The sequence below is a fragment of the Prionailurus bengalensis genome, chromosome E4, assembly GCF_016509475.1.
Source record: "Prionailurus bengalensis isolate Pbe53 chromosome E4, Fcat_Pben_1.1_paternal_pri, whole genome shotgun sequence".
In the NCBI taxonomy this organism is placed as follows: Eukaryota; Metazoa; Chordata; class Mammalia; order Carnivora; family Felidae; genus Prionailurus; species Prionailurus bengalensis.
In genome coordinates, this window is record NC_057360.1 from 27,073,016 (window position 1) to 27,092,007 (window position 18,992).

The 18,992-nt window shown below is 34.8% G+C and overlaps 1 protein-coding gene across 1 annotated transcript in view; it reads right to left on the minus strand.

Moving 5' to 3' along the window:
* The window catches only part of XPR1 (xenotropic and polytropic retrovirus receptor 1), a 218,546-nt gene that overhangs the window by 53,688 nt on the left and 145,866 nt on the right, over positions 1–18,992 (minus strand). Inside the window, exons 5-9 of the mRNA XM_043568637.1 lie at positions 16,741–16,890; positions 16,388–16,471; positions 11,337–11,418; positions 1,729–1,919; positions 1,338–1,517 (exon numbers count right to left, since the gene is read on the minus strand). Coding sequence (XP_043424572.1) covers positions 1,338–1,517; positions 1,729–1,919; positions 11,337–11,418; positions 16,388–16,471; positions 16,741–16,890 — 687 coding nt within the window. The remainder of the gene's footprint in view (positions 1–1,337; positions 1,518–1,728; positions 1,920–11,336; positions 11,419–16,387; positions 16,472–16,740; positions 16,891–18,992) is intronic.

Below are 18,992 nucleotides of genomic sequence, written 5' to 3' on the forward strand. Positions count from 1 at the left end.
CTTGTACATCTAAGTTCTACACTTAGACCTACAGTTTGGCCTAGTGGTGCTATACATAACAGGAATGATTTGCTCTCTTACTTATTAGTATTTAATGAAATTAGAGGAAAATAGGGATATTCTCAATTTGTGGTAAAAATCCTACCAGAATAAATAAGAAATACAAATAAATAACAATCAACTTTGGGGAAAAAACATGAAGGAGATCTAGGCCATTTTCTTTTCCTGATTGCTATAAATACTTACCTGTACTGGAATATAAGTGGCTTTTTACTTGTTGTGTACTTACTATGTTTTTTTTAATAGGAAGAGCATATTTTATATCTTCAGATTCAAAAAATTTAAATAATGCTATATATAGGGAATGTACTGCTAAGAACAGCAACAACAAAGAAAAAAGTTCTGCTAACCGTAAGGGATATACAAAAGGAAAAAGAATACTCTAGTTTTCAAGGTAGTATACTTTTCTAAGGTAGGAAAAAGAGTAAGGCAATTATTATAGGAATTCTGAAAGTATGTGTAGAGATTGGTCAATTGAATCACTAATCTTCACTTTACTGTTAGCTGTAATTCATAACCTAAGAAATAATTACAGGAGAACATTACCAATTAATTGTCAAAACAGAGCTGGTTTAATTCAGGAGTTAAGAGAAGTCCCTTCCCCAAGCTATCTTTACACCATTACAAAAAATACAGCAACTATTTTTGCAAGAGATTCTATATCCTGATGTTTAAATTGAGAGATTTTGAGATTAAAAAATAGGTAAAGTGGAAGAAGAAATGGAATGTATTATAAACAAGAATCAAAGTCAGTTTCTCAAATTAAACCTGGTAATCTGGTAAAATATGCTTACTGATTTTAGAGAATGAATCTTTCATAAAAATAAAAATGTGTGGTTGACTATTTCTATCAATTTGACAGGAAAATAATAGTTTTACCACTTTTTAAAAAGGAAAAAAAAGAAATTCACAGAGTTCTACATGTTATCACAGCTGGCTAAGTAATCTGTACTAAATAATAAGGCACTTAAATAGATCACGAATTATTTATTATTAATTTGTAAAATAATTTCAATATCTGGACACTTCATACTCCCTTTTAGGAGGAAAAAAACTGCATGAATAAGTATTTCTCCCAGGGCCACTGCACTATACAACATGAGGTGTACCAATTACACTATATTCTTTACCCTTGGAGCTAGAGCACCACTCACATAGATTAATTACAAAGTGAACCATGCCTTCTGGAGTTGTGCAACAGCAGCCTTGGTTCCTCCTGGACAAAGCCAATGACCAATACACCACTCTAAAAATGGGAGACAAATTTCTGGACTTACCAGTAGTTTAAGCAGCCAAAACCGGGATTTGTAATAGAAAGTTTTGGTGGGGTTGATAAGAAAGAAAAACATAAATCCATAAAGGACAAGTGGATACACATATGTGGGGATGACACTAAGTGGAGCAAAGAAGCATGCCAGAAGGCTTAGGCACCACAATATCCCGAGGAATCCAGCAATCTGATAAAGGATGGGAAAGAAAAGAGAAAAATTGTTATTTTTATTTTTTCCATTACTCAGAAGTATCTTCAATAAAACAAAGGTAAGATAAATGTTTAGATGTTAAGTCAATAATCTTCCTCAAGTAAAAGATGGATTTCAGCACCCACTAAACCAGCGATATAGCTAACGTGAACTATATTTGTGGGACTTTATGTCTTGCTTTGATTACCTCAAAAAGATGTTGATGAGACAAATTGCTTCTTGGATTAAGTTCAAAGATGAGCACATGATTCACTCCAGCCTGTCTCCAACCATATGTGTTGATGCCCAGTAGAAAAAGGAATTCAATCAGAAGAAAGCCACCCCGATAGATTCTTATCAAGGGCCATATATTTCTATCTGTTTCAAGTTTAAATACAGCTGAAAAAATATCAATTAGTTAGTTAGAAAATTCATAATGTCTCATTTAATTGTCTTTCCTCATAATTCTTGATGACACAGTCCTTGGCATAAAAAATTTTTATAAATAAAGCCTAAGCTTAGATTATCTCAAGAGCATGATAAACTTGTTTCCAGGTTCTTTCCCTTCATCATTTCATTCTGCAAAATTTCACCAGAATGATTTCCCTAAAACTTCACTTTGGGCATGTTAGTCCATTGTTCCATTAGTTTCTTAGAAATACAGAGAATCACAGAAATACAGAGAATCACATATGGGATGACATAACTTCCTTGGCTTTGTTCAGTGATTAAACTGGTTATAGTATTACCTACCTCGCAGAGTTGCCGTGAAGATTAAAAGAAATGTGACACATGAAAGCGATTGAAAATAAAAGCAAGTGAAAACTGAAATGTCATATAAATGGTAACAGTTAATATTTACAGAATGCTTACTATGTGCTAAGGACTGTTTTCTATTATATTTTGACATATAATAATTCATTTTACTTGTTTGTTTGAGAGAGCAAAAAAAGGAGGGGTAGAGGGAGAAGAAGAGAGAGAATCTTAAGCAGGCTCCACACTCAGTACAGAGCCAGATGTGGAGCTCGATCGCAAGACCATAAGATCATGACCCGAGACAAAATCAAGAGCTGGATGCTTAACTGACTGAGGCACCCAGCTGCCCCCTTTTTTATTTTTAAATTTATTTTTAATTTTTATACATAAAAATTCATATAATCCTCACAATGGTTCTCTGAGTTAAAAACTATTATCTCCATTTGACTGGTGAGGAAATTAGAGCACAGAGAAGTTAAGTAATTTGCTTAGGATTACCAAGCTAGTAGAGGGCAGAGCCAGAGTTTTAACTCAGAGAGTTTTGCTCCAAAGCGCACACTCTTAACCACTACATTCTGTTGTCCATATGCCCATACAAATGTGTAGTTCCACTATTACCCTATAGCCTTCCAGTTACTGTAAATTCAAACACGGTCTTGGAATTCAAGTTCTCTATCAGTCGGATCTCCAACTCACTTTCCCAAACTTATCTCACAGGGCTCCTAAACATTAATTCTTATCTCCTGATAAATTTTATTAGTCTTTTCACAAGTTTGCTTTTTCACACTTGCTTATATTGTCCCCTGTACCTAAAATGGTCTTGCTCTTTGTACCAATTCAAATTTTACTTAATATTTCAGAGCCAAATCCTTATCTATTCATACATTTATTGAATCAGTGTTTCATTTTGAGCCTAGTCTGTGCCAAACATTTCAGTTTGGCTAATGATTTCTCAATTTTCCGTATAACTATAAAATTTATTAGACTCACTTGAAATGTAGTTAGATACTGGCTTATACTTAATTTAAATAACCATTTATTAGTTATCTTTGTATTCCTACAGTACATAGCATTTAATAATTTAAAAATAACAGGGTAGTGAAAACCTTTGCTTTGGAGTCAAATACTAAAGACCAGACTTAAAATTCTAGCTATTCTAAGGCAATTATTTTATTTTTCCAAGTCTGCATTTCCTTGCTGGAAAATGGGGATAATATCTATTCTCATAAGTTTGTAAATAAGATTAAATGTGATCAACATATATTACATGCCTAAAACAATAACAAGTATTCAGTATATATCAGTTTCTTTTTCCTTTTGCTTGAGGAAACCTCATTTTGTTCATTAGTTCCACAAAAATTTATTAGATGCCTTTTATACCTAACACCACTCAAAGAACTGGAGATTCAGTGATAAACAACAGACAAAATATATGTCTTCAGGAAACTTCTATTCTGTATAATATCATACTGTCATAAAGGTTTTGAAGAAAAAAAAAAGTAGGGTAAGGGGATGAAGAATGATGTTATTAGGTGCTATTTTAGGTAGGGTGGTGAAGAGGACCTCTCAGGAGATGACATTTGCAGAGATCTTAAGGAAACAGAGAATGAATCATGTGAGTATATGGAAGAATAAGGCTCCAAATAGTAAGTACAAAAGGCCCTAAGATAGGTATGAGCCCGGTGCTCCAAGAACAGGAAGAAGGCCAAGGCCACTATAATTGAAATAAATGAGAGATAAAGTCATAAAGAGTTAGCCAAGAGAAGATCAGGTAGGACCTTTATAGTATCTTGTCAAGACTTAAACTTTTCCTTTAATATATGAAGCCAATGAAAGGTTTTATACATAAGTGACAAGACCAATTAATAATATTAAAGGGCTACTCCAGCTCTTACATAAAGGGACTACAAAGGATCAAGCATGATAGCAAGGTTAGTCAGATTATAAATAAAAAACTCTATATGGATTTAGATCCTGGTTCTTAAGCAAAAACCATAGATACAACAGCCAGGAAACAAAAATAATAATCCTAAGTCTCAAAGAATGCGCAATAAAACTACGAGAGCTAATAAATTCAGCCAAGTCGCACACTGTAAGATCAACACACAAAATTTAGTTGTCTTTGTATACATCAGCAATGAACACCCTGAAATGAAATTAAGAAAACAATTCCAATTATAATAGCACCCAAAAGAATAAAACACCTAGGAATTAATTTACTCAAGAGGTGAAAGACTTGTACAATAAAAACTACAAACATTGCTAAAAGGAATCTCATGTACATGGACTTACAAGACTTGATGTTGTTAAAATGGCAATGCCAAAGTGTTTTGGAGATTAAATACAATCCCTATCAAAATTCCAGTTTTTTGGTTTTTGGTTTTTTTGCATATATAAATAGAAAAGTCATTCCTCAAATTCACATGGGATTGCAACAGGCCCCAGATAGCTATAACAACACTGAAAAAAGAAGAGCAAAGTTGGAGGACTCACATTTTGTGGTTTAAAAATTTACTAAAAAGCAGTGTGGTACTGGCATAAAAACAGACATACAGACAGAATTGGGAGTTCAGATATAAATCTATATACGTGTGGCCAACTAGTTTTCAACAAGAGTGCCAAAATCATTCAATGGAAAAGAATATTTTCTTCAACAAATGGTGCTGGGATGACTGAATGTCCACATGCAAAAGAATGAAGCTGAACCCCTATCTCACACCATGTACAAAAGTTAGTTCAAAGAAAGAAAAAAAATTGAAAAATCAGGCTTTATCAAAACTTTTTTGCATCAAAGGACATTATGAAGAAGGTGAAAGACAGCCTATACAATGGGAGATAATATTTGCAAATCATGTATCTTGGTAAGGATTGAGTACCCAGAATATATAAAGAACTCTTGTAACTTAAAATAAGAAGACAACTCAAAAAATAAGCAAAGGACTTGGGGAGACATTTTTCCAAAGAAATATACAAATATCCAACCAGTACATGAAAAGATGCTCAAAATCATTAGGGAAATGCAAATCAAAATATTAACAAGATACTACTTCACACCCACTGGGATGGCTATAATTTTTTAACTTTTTTTAACATCTATTTTTGAGAGACAGAGAGACAGAGCGTGAGCAGGGGAGGGGCAGAGAAAGACGGAGACACAGAATCCAAAGTGGGCTCCAGACTCTGAGCTGTCAGCACAGAGCCCGATGCGGGGCTCCAACTCCCAAACCGTGAGATCATGACCTGAACAGAAGTCAGACGCCCAACTGACTTGGGCCACCCACGCGCCCCTAGGATGGCTATAATTAAAAAAATAAATAAATAAAAAGGAAAACCATAAACACTGATAAGGGCGTAAAGAAAATGGAACCCTCTGGGGCGCCTGGGTGGCGCAGTCGGTTAAGCGTCCGACTTCAGCCAGGTCACGATCTCACGGTCCGTGGGTTCGAGCCCCGCGTTGGGCTCTGGGCTGATGGCTCAGAGCCTGGAGCCTGTTTCCAATTTTGTGTCTCCCTCTCTCTCTGCCCCTCCCCCGTTCATGCTCTGTCTCTCTCTGTCCCAAAAATAAATAAACGTTGAAAAAAAAAATTAAAAAAAAAAAAAAAAAGAAAATGGAACCCTCATAAATTTCTGGTGAAAATGAAAAATTATGCATCTTCTATGCAAAACAATTTGGTGGTACCTCAGAAGATTAAACATAGAATTACAACATAACTAAGTGATTCCACTCCTAGGTATATATCCAAAAGAAATGAAACCAGGTACCCAAGCAAATCCATGTATATGCATGTTTTCAGCAGTACAGTACACATTAACTACACATCTAGCACTCCAAAATACTATACCCATTTTCACTCATTCACTTGAATAGCTTCACAGTATTTCATTGCACAGAGGTAAATAACATCATTTAGCTTATTAAATAATTCCCAACTGATGTACATTTGAGTGGTTTCTAGGACACTGTTACTACAAACAAAATGGCAAGGAATACCCTCCTTTCATATATGTCCTTGGCATCCTGTTCAAGTATGTTTGTAAGATAAATTTCTCAAAATAAAATTGCTTAACCAAAGTGACTGTATTTAAAAATTTACATATACTGCCAAATTATCCTCCAAAGACACTGAATTAATACTCTTACTATTAGTGTATGAGTGGCTATTTCACACCCTTCTATAAACACATCGTGACATTTAAACACATTTAAATGGTCAAATTCCTATCTCTGTCAAACCAAAAAATGAAATATGATATATTGTTATTGTATCAAATTAAATAACAGTTACTAGAAATCTGTAAGAGAACAATTTTTTAAAAATCTAATCAGGTAACTTCTCATCTTCTCAAAACTAAGTTATCTGAAATATGTGAATTTCAGACAAATTATTAAGTATCAGATCAAATCCCTTGGAGAAACTACAGCAATTACACACATTATTTTTTGATGTGAATGAAAAAAGAATCGTGCTTGTACATGCATTACTACTGCTGTGCTTCTCTCTCTGTGTTATCTTTCAAGTACCCGCTGGGACATAAATAAGCATAGACAGCTGGCTGTGCACTTACCCTGCCTCCCCCCACCGACCACACACACAAAGATCAAACAAAGAAGAGTTGTGAGGTGAGAGAACATAATGCAGAAACCACACACATTAAAAAACAAATGAGGCTGTCTCATAAAACAGTCTATATTTACAAAAGAAAACAAAACCTGAGTTTGTCCCTGAATTAAAAAAAAAATTTCTTTTCAACTCACATGAAAAAAATGAAGGTTATTTTTTCTTATTATTTAATTATGATGATGATGATGATGACAACATCACCACACTCATCTTGGAAATAAAAGAAAAAATTTCACACATAAATGACTGAGGTTTTCTTAGAAAGAACAACTCCCATCATATACTCCATATAATTTATATTGGTGTAGTGCTTCACAACTATATAAACATGTGTCACTTACACTTCTTAGCTGATGTCCATGAAATGGTCTCAAGCTATCTCCTTCACACTAGGTGATTTTCTCATTTCTCTTCTTCATAACCCAGTCCCTCCTCCTATGCCCCACCCTCTTCCCCCACCAACTAAATCTCTACTCATCTGTCTCCTCTTGGAATGCCCTTCATTCCATCACATCCAGCATAAATGCCATCTCCTTCATAAAGTCTTCCCTGATGCTTTCATTTAAAAGTAATTACTTTGTTCCTTTGACCTGCTTAGAACATTTAACATTTTCCATCTTGTAGTATATTATTATTGTTTTAATATATGTCTTAATCTCCCTGGCATAGAAAACTTCATAAGGAAAGGGATTTTCTTATATCTCTTAAGGCTTGCATCAAGCTTAATTATGAGGTACATAAAATTTACCTGTTGAATGAATGAATTCTAAAATAACCCTGTGAATTTAAGGTAGTACAGTCACTGAACAAATAAGGAAATTATTTAAAAGAAGTTAAATGAGAGGCGCCTGGGTGGTTCAGTCAGTTGAGCTTCTGACTTCGGCTCAGGTCATGATCTCATGGTTCATGGGTTTAAGCCCCTCATTGGGCTCTGTGCTGACAGCTCGGAGCCTCGAGCCTGCTTCAGACTTTGTGTCTCCTTCTCTCTCTGCCCCTCTCCCACTCATGCTCTGTTCTCTCTGTCTCTCTTTCTTTCAAAAAATGAATAAACATTTAAAAAAATGAAAAGAAGTTAAATGATATCCTTAAACCAAAACAATTAACAAATAGTAGTGTTGAGACTGAGATACAGGCTAGGCCTTTTGAAGACAAGTCAGTGTTCCTTCCTTAACAACTGGCTTGATAATCTAGGGTTAGGTTTTTTATTACAATACTCCCATGCAGTCTATATAAGAAGACTGCACTCACCTAAAGAAACAGAACTAGATTAAAATGATAATAAATTATACCAATATTAAATCATGAGCTTACAGTGGGCCATAATTATTAGATGTAATTTTCAGTAGTTGGTAGGAAGGAGAATTCTAAAAACACAAATGAAAACACACTGTCAATAGGTCAAGTTCATATGCTCTCTAAGAGTCATTACAGCTTGGGTTATAATTTCATAATATGTAATTGACAATCTTAATTAAGAATGTTAATGAGGAGAAACAACTTTGGTAAATTTTTTCTTAAACATCTGCTATATGTGTTGTACTGTGTTAGGAACCTAAAATACAAAAAATGAAAATACACAGTCCCTGCAATTGAGAATAGTAACTGTGACAGTGATAGAAACTTTCATGTTCAGGCACTATTATGATTACTAAACATTGAAAACAGAATATAATGGATATTTATACAAAACCATCGTATTTTTTACGTTTATTTATTTTGAGAGAGAGAGCATGTGCGGTGTGCGGAGGAGGGGTATAGAGAAAGAGGGAGAGAGAGAGAGAGAGAAAAGAGAGAGAGAGAGAGAGAGAGAGAGAGAGAGAGAATGGCCAGCAGGCTCTGTGCTGTCAGTGCAGAGCCTGACACGGGGCTCGATCTCACGAACTGAACCACGAGACTAAGACCTAAGCTGAAATCAAGAGTTGGATGCTTAACTGACTGAGCCACCCAGGCACTCCACAATACCATCTATTTCTAAGTTTCTTTGTAGACTTTCCTGAGCAAAATTTAATCCTTTATTCATGATTCAAGTTATCATTATAAGCGTAAGTACACAGACTCTTGAGGTATACCATGACTATCTGCCCTTAAAGTAAAAGTTCTTAAATGCAAGAACCTTTGAGATTTGTGTCTTTTTTGCTGTTTGTGTGTTTTTGGTTTATCATTTAATTCCATCTCTGTCCTCTTTCATCCATTCCAATTTCCACCAATATTTTGTTTATTTTTTTAATGTTTATTCATTTTTGAGACAGAGAGAGAGACACACAGAGGACAAGTAGGGGAGGGGCAGAGAGAGGGAGACACAGAATTTGAAGCAGACTCCAGGCTCTGAGCTGTCAGCACAGAGCCCAACGCGGGGCTGGAACCCACGAACTGCGAGATCATGACCTGAGCTCAAACTGGATGCTTAACCAACTGAGCCATCCAGTCGCCTCTTCCACCAGTATTTTCTGAGCTTCTTCTATGACCCAGGCAGTATTCTAGGTGCTAAAGATACAATGGTGAACAGGAGACAAAAGTCCAGGTATCAAGGAACTTACATTCCAGTGGGAAAACAGATAAAAGAAACATAAATATGTAATATTATGTCATGTACTTAAAAGTGCTCTGAAAAAAACTAATGTGGGCTGAGGAGACAGAACAGGCTATTTTAGGGTAGGGTGATTAAGGAAGGACTCAGTGAAGAAGTGGCATTTGAACAGAGACTGTATGAATGAAGTGAAGAAGTAAGCCACACAGACATCTTAGGGAAAAAGCCTCTTAGGCAATTGCAAGGGTTCATAGATGGGATGATATTCAAGGAACACCATAAATGTACTCGGAAACACAGTGAGACCAAGTGTGGGGAGGATGACAGGGTATAGTCAGAAAGCCCATAGGGGCAAGACCCTACAGGGTCTTTTAGTCTATAGAAAGAAGGTTCAACTTTATTGTAAGAGAAGCCATAGAGAGATGCTGAGGAGGACAGCAATATGATCTAACTTACATTAAAAAAAAAGAAAAGAAAAGAAAAGATATTGGTGGCTATGAGGAGGCAAGAGTGGCTGCAGTGAGCGCAGTGAGGCCAGTTCAGAAGGTTGGTGCGGTGCACTAACAGGACACGGCTGCTTATACAAGGATGGCATTGGTGGAAGTGGTCAGATTCAAAATGGGTGAAGGGGGTGGAAAGTACAGGCTTCTAGTTACAGAATGAACAAGTCACAGGGATGAAAGGTATTATAAAAGTGTTGTATGGTGACAGATAATAGCTACACTGTGGCAAGCACAGCATAATGGAAACTGGTTGAATCACTATGTTGTACATTTGAAACATCTGACACTCTGTGTCAACTGTACTTTACACACACACTGTTAAAGACAGAGCAACAGGCTTTGCTGGTGGATTGGAGATAAGGTATGAGAGAAAAGAGAGGCTAAAGGTTTTTGGCCTGAGAATCTGATGAAAAAAAAAATGATGATATATAGAAAAGAAAGTGTATTTGGGGGTAAAAAATATTTTTGTCCATGTAAGTTTGAAATGCCTATTACTATCCAAATAGTCAATAAGATATCAGAGGAGAGAGTAGACGTACTTGAGAGTCACTGCCATACAGGTAATATTTATGGCCATAAGCCTGAATAAATTGCCTGGGTAGGAAATGAATGTCAACAGAGAGAGAATTTGAGGATTTAGTCCAGCAGTACTGCCCAACATTTAGATGTCACAAAGAAAAGAATAGTTAGCAAAGGAGACTGGAAAGAACTTCCAGCAAAGTTTAACAAGAAAAGCTGCAGAAGGTGGTTTCCCAGCAAAACCAAGTGAAGAGTTTCAAGAAGGGATGATTCACAATGTCAAATGCAGCTGAGGGCTATGTCAACTTCTGTTGGGAGGTTTAGTAAGATAATGCCTCCCTTGCTGTTATATCATTTCTAGATGTTGGGAGTGCACTTGCTTCCAACAATCCCTTCTACCTCTTTCTAATTCGTAACTTAGAGGGTAGGAAATTATACAACCCAGTTTCTTAAAATTATATGGAGTAATTGTAAATATGTTCTGGAAAGGATGTGAGAAAGACTCCAAGAAGCAAAGTAAATAAACTTTAGTGCACAAATTTTGTAATCTTATTTACTCTCATCTATGAACAAGGGAGTTGAGGTTCTTGATAACTGAACTCTGAAAATGTATAAAGAAATTGTACATAAAAACTAGAAAACATGGAGAACAAAAGTCATAAACTAGTAATGTTGTAAAAAGAAATATGTCCGAAAGGAAAAGCAAACTAAACAAATGACCAAACACTGCCCCATCTCCCCCAGTCATTTATAAGAACAAAAAACAACCCTGACAGATTTCTCTTTCAGAAGCAGCTTTGTTAGTTTGATACCAGCTTTGACAGAAGGACAGAATATAACATGGGCATATTAGTAAGAATAATTTAGCTTAAAATTTTAAATGACTTACCGGCAAGCACAAGGGTAATATTCAGTACAATGAATATTCCACAAAACAGGCCAACTCTAAAAGTAGTCCATGCTGGTGCAGGCTGTAGATAGAAAAACAGCATGCCAGGTATAGGGCAAAATACTGCATACATTTAGCATATGATCTAATAAATTAGTACTATGAATCCCAAAGCTCTACCATGAAAACAAAGATATTTTATGAACTGAATTTTTATAAATCAGAACCAGAGAAACATCCTTCATCCTCCTAGAATATGAAAACAGAGTAGCCAGTTATTCAAATTCTTTTACAGAAATCTGAATTACTAAATAAACAAGATTATAATCGTAGACGTCAAAGTATACATACACTGAGTTTTCCTTATAGGAGAAACCTGAGTGCAATTTCATTTTTACAATGTATACATCTTTAAATTTCATAAGTCACTCTTTACTCAGAGTTCACGTAATCGGTAGAAGGAACCATGGAGACAGTGACAAGATTAACAACAACTGTTTTCTATACTACTTACACTATTAATACTGGGATAATTTAAAGTGAATTTTTATTTATTTATTTTAATGTTTATTTTTGAGAGACAGAGGGAGAGCGTGAGTGGGGGAGGGGCAGGCAACAAGAGACAGAGACAGAGACAGAGACAGAGGAAGAGAGACAGGATCTGAAGCAGGCTCCACGCTGACAGCAGTGAGCCTGATGTGGGGCTCAAACTCATGAACTGCAAGATCGTGACCTGAGCCGAAGTCAGATGCTTAAGCCAATGAGCTACCCAGGTGCCCCTAAAGTGAATTTTTAAAGACATGCTAGAGGGGCGCTTGGGTGGCTCAGTCGGTTAAGCGTCTGACTTCAGCTCAGGTCATGATCTCACAGCTCGTGAGTTCGAGCCCCGTGCTGGGCTCTGTGCTGACAGCTCAGAGTCTGGAGCCTGCTTCTGCTTCTGTGTCTCCCTCTCTTTCTGCCCCTAACTCACTCACATTCTGTCTCTGTCTCTCTCAAAAATAAATAAACATTAACAAAAAAATTTAGTTCTGTGTTTTTTAAAAAAAAAAATAATAAAGACATGCTAGAGATTCTCAAGAGACTGGTATATCTGAATCTCCAGAGTATAAAGGTTAAAGAATATTTTTCTCCATTTTAATGCAGATTTATATCAACTGCTTTCTAATATAAAATAAAGTACCTGATATTTTTAAAGTAAAGGGATGAGAAACACAGGAAAGAGAAAATATTGTGGATTTAAATATTTGCAATGAGTGTTATAAAGAGATTCTGCTGGTTTTTAAGGTGATATTATATTTAAGATGGTTTAAATGTTTTCTAAAAACCTTTAAATGAAAAAAAAATTGAGACTCCCTCTGACTTACATATTATTAATCAGTACAGGTATCTGCAATTGTTAGTTTAAGACTGAAAGCATCCAGAGGGAAGACAGTCATTTGTATTTAAATTTTTTTCTTTAGTTTAAAAAATTGTGTAATTTATCATATAGGAAAGAACACATAAAATGTATTTGAACTGTTAAGGAACTGAATAATAAAGTGTGCCTATACCTATCACTCATCTTTAGAAACAGAACATTTCTATTAACTTTGACATCTCTAACCCTTCCATATCCATAAACCTTCCCCCCTCGCCAAAGATAACCATTTACGTGTTTTTTTTTTTTTAGCTTTACCAACTCTTCATGCATTCAGAAACACCTTAATTTTTTGAGATTAATTTTATTATTAATAGTTTTACTGAAATATAACTAATATATATTAAAGCATACACATTTAAAGTATCTAACTTGATGTTCTGATATAAGTAAACACTTATGAAACTATCACCATAATCAAGACAATGAACATATGTATCACCCGCCCCCCCCCCCCCACCCCACCCCCCCGCCAAGAGATTCCTCATGACCTTCTGTAACATTTTTCCAATCACCACACGCATCCTACCACTAGACAATCATGGACCTTTCTGTCATTATATAGTAGTTTGCATTTTCCAGAGTTTCAGGTAAACAAAACCATATAGAGTTTGTACTCTCTTTTGGTCTGGCTTCTTTCACTCAGTGTAATTATTTTGAGATGCATCCATACTGTTCCATATATCAATGTTTATTCCTTTTTATTGCTGAGTAGTATGCCATTGTATGGATATACCATAATTGTTTATCCATTCACCTAACTGATAGATATGAGTTGTTTCCAGTTTTAGGCTATTATGAATAAAGCTGCTACAAAACATTTGGGAAACATCTTTTTTTTTAAAAAAAGGATTTTATGTATGTATGTATGTGTGTATGTATTTAAAAGTAAGCTCAACACCCAAACTCATGACTCCAAGATCAAGAGCTGAATGCTCTACCAACTGAGGCAAGCAGGAGCCCCTGGTATACACATCTTTATATGAAAATATGCTTGCAATCTGCCTTGGGTAAATACCTATGAGTGTAATGGCTAGATTATATGGTAGATGAAGGTTTAATTTTTAAGAAACTGCCAAATTGTTTTCCAATATGGTTGTATTATTTGATATTCCAATAGCAGCATATGAGATGTCAGAGCTTTTGTTCCTCCAACATTTAGTGTGTCATCATTCTAATAGGTATATATTATCTCATTATGGTTTTAATTTGTATTTCCCTATGACTGATGATATTGAACATCCATTTATGTTTACTTGCTACTTATCCATCTTTGATTGTGTGTTTGGTCAGATTTCTTGCCCACTTTTAGTTTACGTCGTTTGTTTTCTTATATTTGAGTACTGGAGTTCTTTATATGTTTTGAATACAAATCCTCTGTCAGATATATTTTGTAAATATTTTCTCTTGGTCTGTTGCTTTTCATTCTCTTAATATTGTCTTCTGAAGAGAAGTCTTAAATTTTGATGAAGTGCTTTTGGTTTTATTTGTTAGATCTCTGCATAAACCAGCCTTCAGGATGTTTTCCTGTATCCTCTTCAAAAATGTGTAGTTTTCTGTTTCATTTAGGTATACTTAAAATTAATTTTTGTATATGATGTGGAGTTCTAATATTTTTCTTTTGCAGTTGGAAGCCAATTGCTCCAGTGCCATTTATTGAAAAAACTATCCTTTCTAAGCTGAACTGTCCTTACATCTTTATTAAAATTAGTTGTACTTAAATCTTTACATCTGTCTTTACATCTTTATTGAAAATTAGTGCCCAGGGGCGCCTGGGTGGCTCAGTGGGTTGAGCATCGATTTCAGCTTAGGTCATGATCCCAGGGTCATGGGATTGAGCTCCGTGTCGGGCTCCACACTGAGCATGGTACCTACTTAAGATTCTCTGGGGCACCTGGGTGGCGCAGTCGGTTAAGCGTCCGACTTCAGCCAGGTCACGATCTCGCGGTCCTTGAGTTCGAGCCCCGCGTCAGGCTCTGGGCTGATGGCTCAGAGCCTGGAGCCTGTTTCCGATTCTGTGTCTCCCTCTCTCTCTGCCCCTCCCCCGTTCATGCTCTGTCTCTCTCTGTCCCAAAAATAAATAAACGTTGAAAACAAAAATTAAAAAAAAAAAAAAAAAAGATTCTCATTCTCTCTCTCTCTCCCCCTCTGCCCCTCTCCCCTACTCACACACTCTCCCTCCCTAAAAAATAAAGAAAAAAAATTTATTTAATTAAAAAAAAAAAGAAAATCATTTGTCCATGTATTCATTGGTCTATTTTTGGACATTTTATTCAGTTTCATTCATCTACTTGCCTATCTTGACACTAATACCACACTGTTCTGATGACAGTAGTTTTAATAAGTTTGATATGAACTAGTCTCAATCTTTCAACTTAGTTGTTCTAAAGTTTTTATGGTTATTCTTGGTCCTTTGTATTTCCATATAAATTTTTACATTTGCTAACCAGTTATACATACATAATAAATATAAAGACCTATTGAGATTTTGAGCTGGATTGTGTTTTATCTATGGATCTATTTAGGAAGCAATGATACCTTAGAAATATTGGGTTTTCTAACCCATGAAAATGGCATATCTCTCATGCATTTGTCTTCTTTATTTCTCTTAGCAATGTTTTAGTTTTCAATGTAAAGATGCTGTACATCTTGTGTCAGATTTATCCCTATATATTTCTATTTTAATTATAAACAGCATTTAAAAATTTGATTTCTAATTATTCTTGATTTTATATATATATATATATATACACAAATATATGCAATTTATTTTATATGTTCATCTAATATTCTGCAACCATGCTAAACTCACTTATTAGTTCTAGTAGCTATTCTAATAATTCACTGCATTTTTCTACACAGGTTATCATGTCATCAGCAAAAACCCCACCAGTTTTAGTTCTTTGTTTAAATCTGAATGCCTTTTATTTCTTTTTCCTACCCTCCTGCACTGGCTAGAATCTCTAGTACAATTTTGAATAAAAGTGGTTAGATTGAATCTCCTTTTTTGTCCCTAGTTAGGGAGAAGGCATACAGTGTTTCATCATTAACTATAATATTAGTTGTAGGATTTTGCCTTTTATTAGGATAAGGAAGCTTTTTTTGTTATGGATTTCCATTCCCCTGTGGTCAGAGAACATATGCTCTATGACTTAAATCCTTTTAAGTTTATTGAAACTGGTTTTATGACACAGAATACATCATTTAAATGTTTTGGTATAACTACTGTGTAGACATCATTTAATAATTTTTTAGAAATTTTTTTAGAATCTTGGCATTTTGGATGAAGATATGCAATACCCGAGCATACCTGAATCCTCCACCACATATCACGAAATAAAAACCTCATCTTAATCATTTAAGGAGACCCAGAAATTAGGATGTCAATAAAAATAAACAAGAGAAGGAGTACAGAATAAGAAGAGAAAGGTGAGAAGACATTATAATTCATCATGAAGTGAGATGTGGCATTTAATATTTTAAAAATGAAATAACAACAGTAATAACTACTTTTAAACTTTGGCTGACATCTATTTTTTTAAGTAATGAAACTAGAATGTTACCAGCTAAACAGATTATGTTGATTACTAAACAGACAAAACCAACTGACCAGACAACTGGAAAAAATACGAACCTGAGCAGCTCCCAAAGGGGGAACACGTAAACGCTTCATAGCTTTTTGTCTGTCACCATCTTCAAGTTCATTAGTCACTACAGCCTAGAAAGACACATTAAATTTTGACACAGGTTATACTAACCTTGAGTAATACATAAATAATTCTGAACCATTTATACATATGGTATTCTGATAACCTCTTGGTGACTATATACTGAATAAAAAGCACAACAAAAAAATCATGAATAAGATTATTATATTCAAAGCCAGCAAGTAATTACAAAAAGGGAACAGAGATGAGGAATTATTTCATTAAAAATAAGACATTAATTTTATTGAAAATGTGTGGCACACAAATGAAATTACTATACCTCAGTTTCAGAGATGAGCTGGTTGATTTTCTTGCACGTATAAAAAGGCGCCACTTCTACATGAGCCACTCGCCAATCTGCTCCACGAGACGTTTCCAGGATCTTGTCATGCTTTTTGAGGATTTTTCGAAACCCTGTAAAATTCAGATTCTACAGAAAGAAATGAGAAAAACTACTGTAATTTCCACCACCATAAAAGAAGGAAAACAATAAGCACTATGCATTGATGAGCTGACTGAGGACTGAGGACTAAGAGAAATGGCAATGCTTTCATACAAGCATTTACTACTAAAAAGATAAGACTCTTCTTTCTTATTCCATCTGTTTATTTCAAGGTAGTATACCATCAGTAATAAAAGAAACCCTGAACTATGAATCCTAGTATTTCTATTTCAAGTAAATTAATAAAAGTCTTAAACTCAAAACATCTTTATTTCCATTTTCTTATGTACAATATTCTCAAAAAGGCTAGTTCGTATTATTTTGCTTCATGATCAAAAGAAGACTGTCAGAAAAATGTTTGGATTTATCATACACTGACTACATTTCTTAGTTTTGTTTTCCGAAGGACTGGCATAGCTATGTATTTTACCTCTAATGTGCAACCATTTACGAACCAGCATGGAAAAATGGAAAATCATCTATTTCTTTTAACTTTCATTTTACTTCTATCCACTCTCAGTTTGGGGATGGGAGTGTGAAGAGAGTCAGTAGAAGTGATCACATACATAGGGTTTCACTGATGGTGGGTGAGAGCTTGCACTCTTTCTCCATTTCCACAATATCAAAATAGTATACTTTTCTACATTCTCAAATTGTTGTTTTTTTGATCAACATGCAAGAAAAAGCAAGAAACCGGCTTTTCACAGTTCTTTAAACCAGAGGCTTCCAAATTTGTTGATCACATAGTCCTATCAGTAAAAAAATTGAATACTGACTCCAAATTAGACTTTGCATGCTTCCTAGTTTGTATATAATTTTTTTTCTCATACTTTAATAAATCATCTTAAACTTTCCTTGGGGTGCCTACACCATGAATTAAAGACTGCTTTCAATTTTCCTTTCTCCTCACTCTCAATATAAATATATTCTTACAGAATAGCCAGCCTCAAAGAACAGAGAATGGATCAGAACTTTTATAATTAATGATTATTTTTGTTTTCCCAAACTTTTTTTTTTAATGTTTATTTGTTTTTGATGGGGGGGGGGGAGAGAGAGAATGAGGGAGCATGAGTGGGGGAGGGCACAGAGAGATAGGGAGACACAGAATCCAAAGTAGGCTCCAGACTCTGGGCTGTCTGCACAGAGCCCAATGTGGGGCTCAAACTCACAAACCATGAGTTTATGACCTGAGCTTAACCAGCTGAGCCATCCAGGCCCCCCAAGGAGCTTTTTATAATGACCCCACACAAAAGCTGCTGGGAAAGTTAATAAAACAAAATTTAAGAGGGGTATTTCCCTGTAACACAGAAGCATAATCAATGAAATATGAAACGTTAATGTTTTACAGCATTATAAGAAAGAATACATTTTTGTTTCTTTTTAAATATAAATTATAATGCTATAGATAAATTTCAAAGGAAAATAATTTCTCATGATATGCTTTACTATTCTTCTTTGAATGATAAAATATTAAATTATCAAAGAAGAACACAGAATTATGAAAGAGATGGAAATAAGTACATGCATTAACAGCTTAGAATACTGCAGATATGAGACTATAATGTCTTCTTATTTTAAAACTCCCAATTTACCCCTAGAATACTTTTGTTGTATAATCTTGAGTTTTCATCCTGTGATGACTGTAACCACAGATTATCAGTACTAATCACAATAAAATGGAAAAAGAATAGTACGCAAAGTCACTAAATTTAGAGATTAGAGAAGCTTTTGCCTACTGAAATGTTTATTATTGAACAAATCATCTGTTCTTCTATAAATCTGTTATAGAGTCAACTATGTAAACAAATCTGTAAAGAATTAGAAATTAATAAATGCCTTCAATTTCCATAATTTAATGTACATGGTAGTAAGGCTTTACAGATTGGATTTTAAAAATAGTCATATATCCTAATTGCATAGATATTCAGTCTCTATATATATTTGCTATGACCTAATTTCTTTTCTCTCACAAGAATTCTTTTCTACTTAAAAAAAACCTTTATTTTAATTCTAATGTAGTTAATATACAGTGTTACATTAGTCTCAGGTGTACAATATAGGGATTCAGTAATTCCATAAAGATTTTTTTA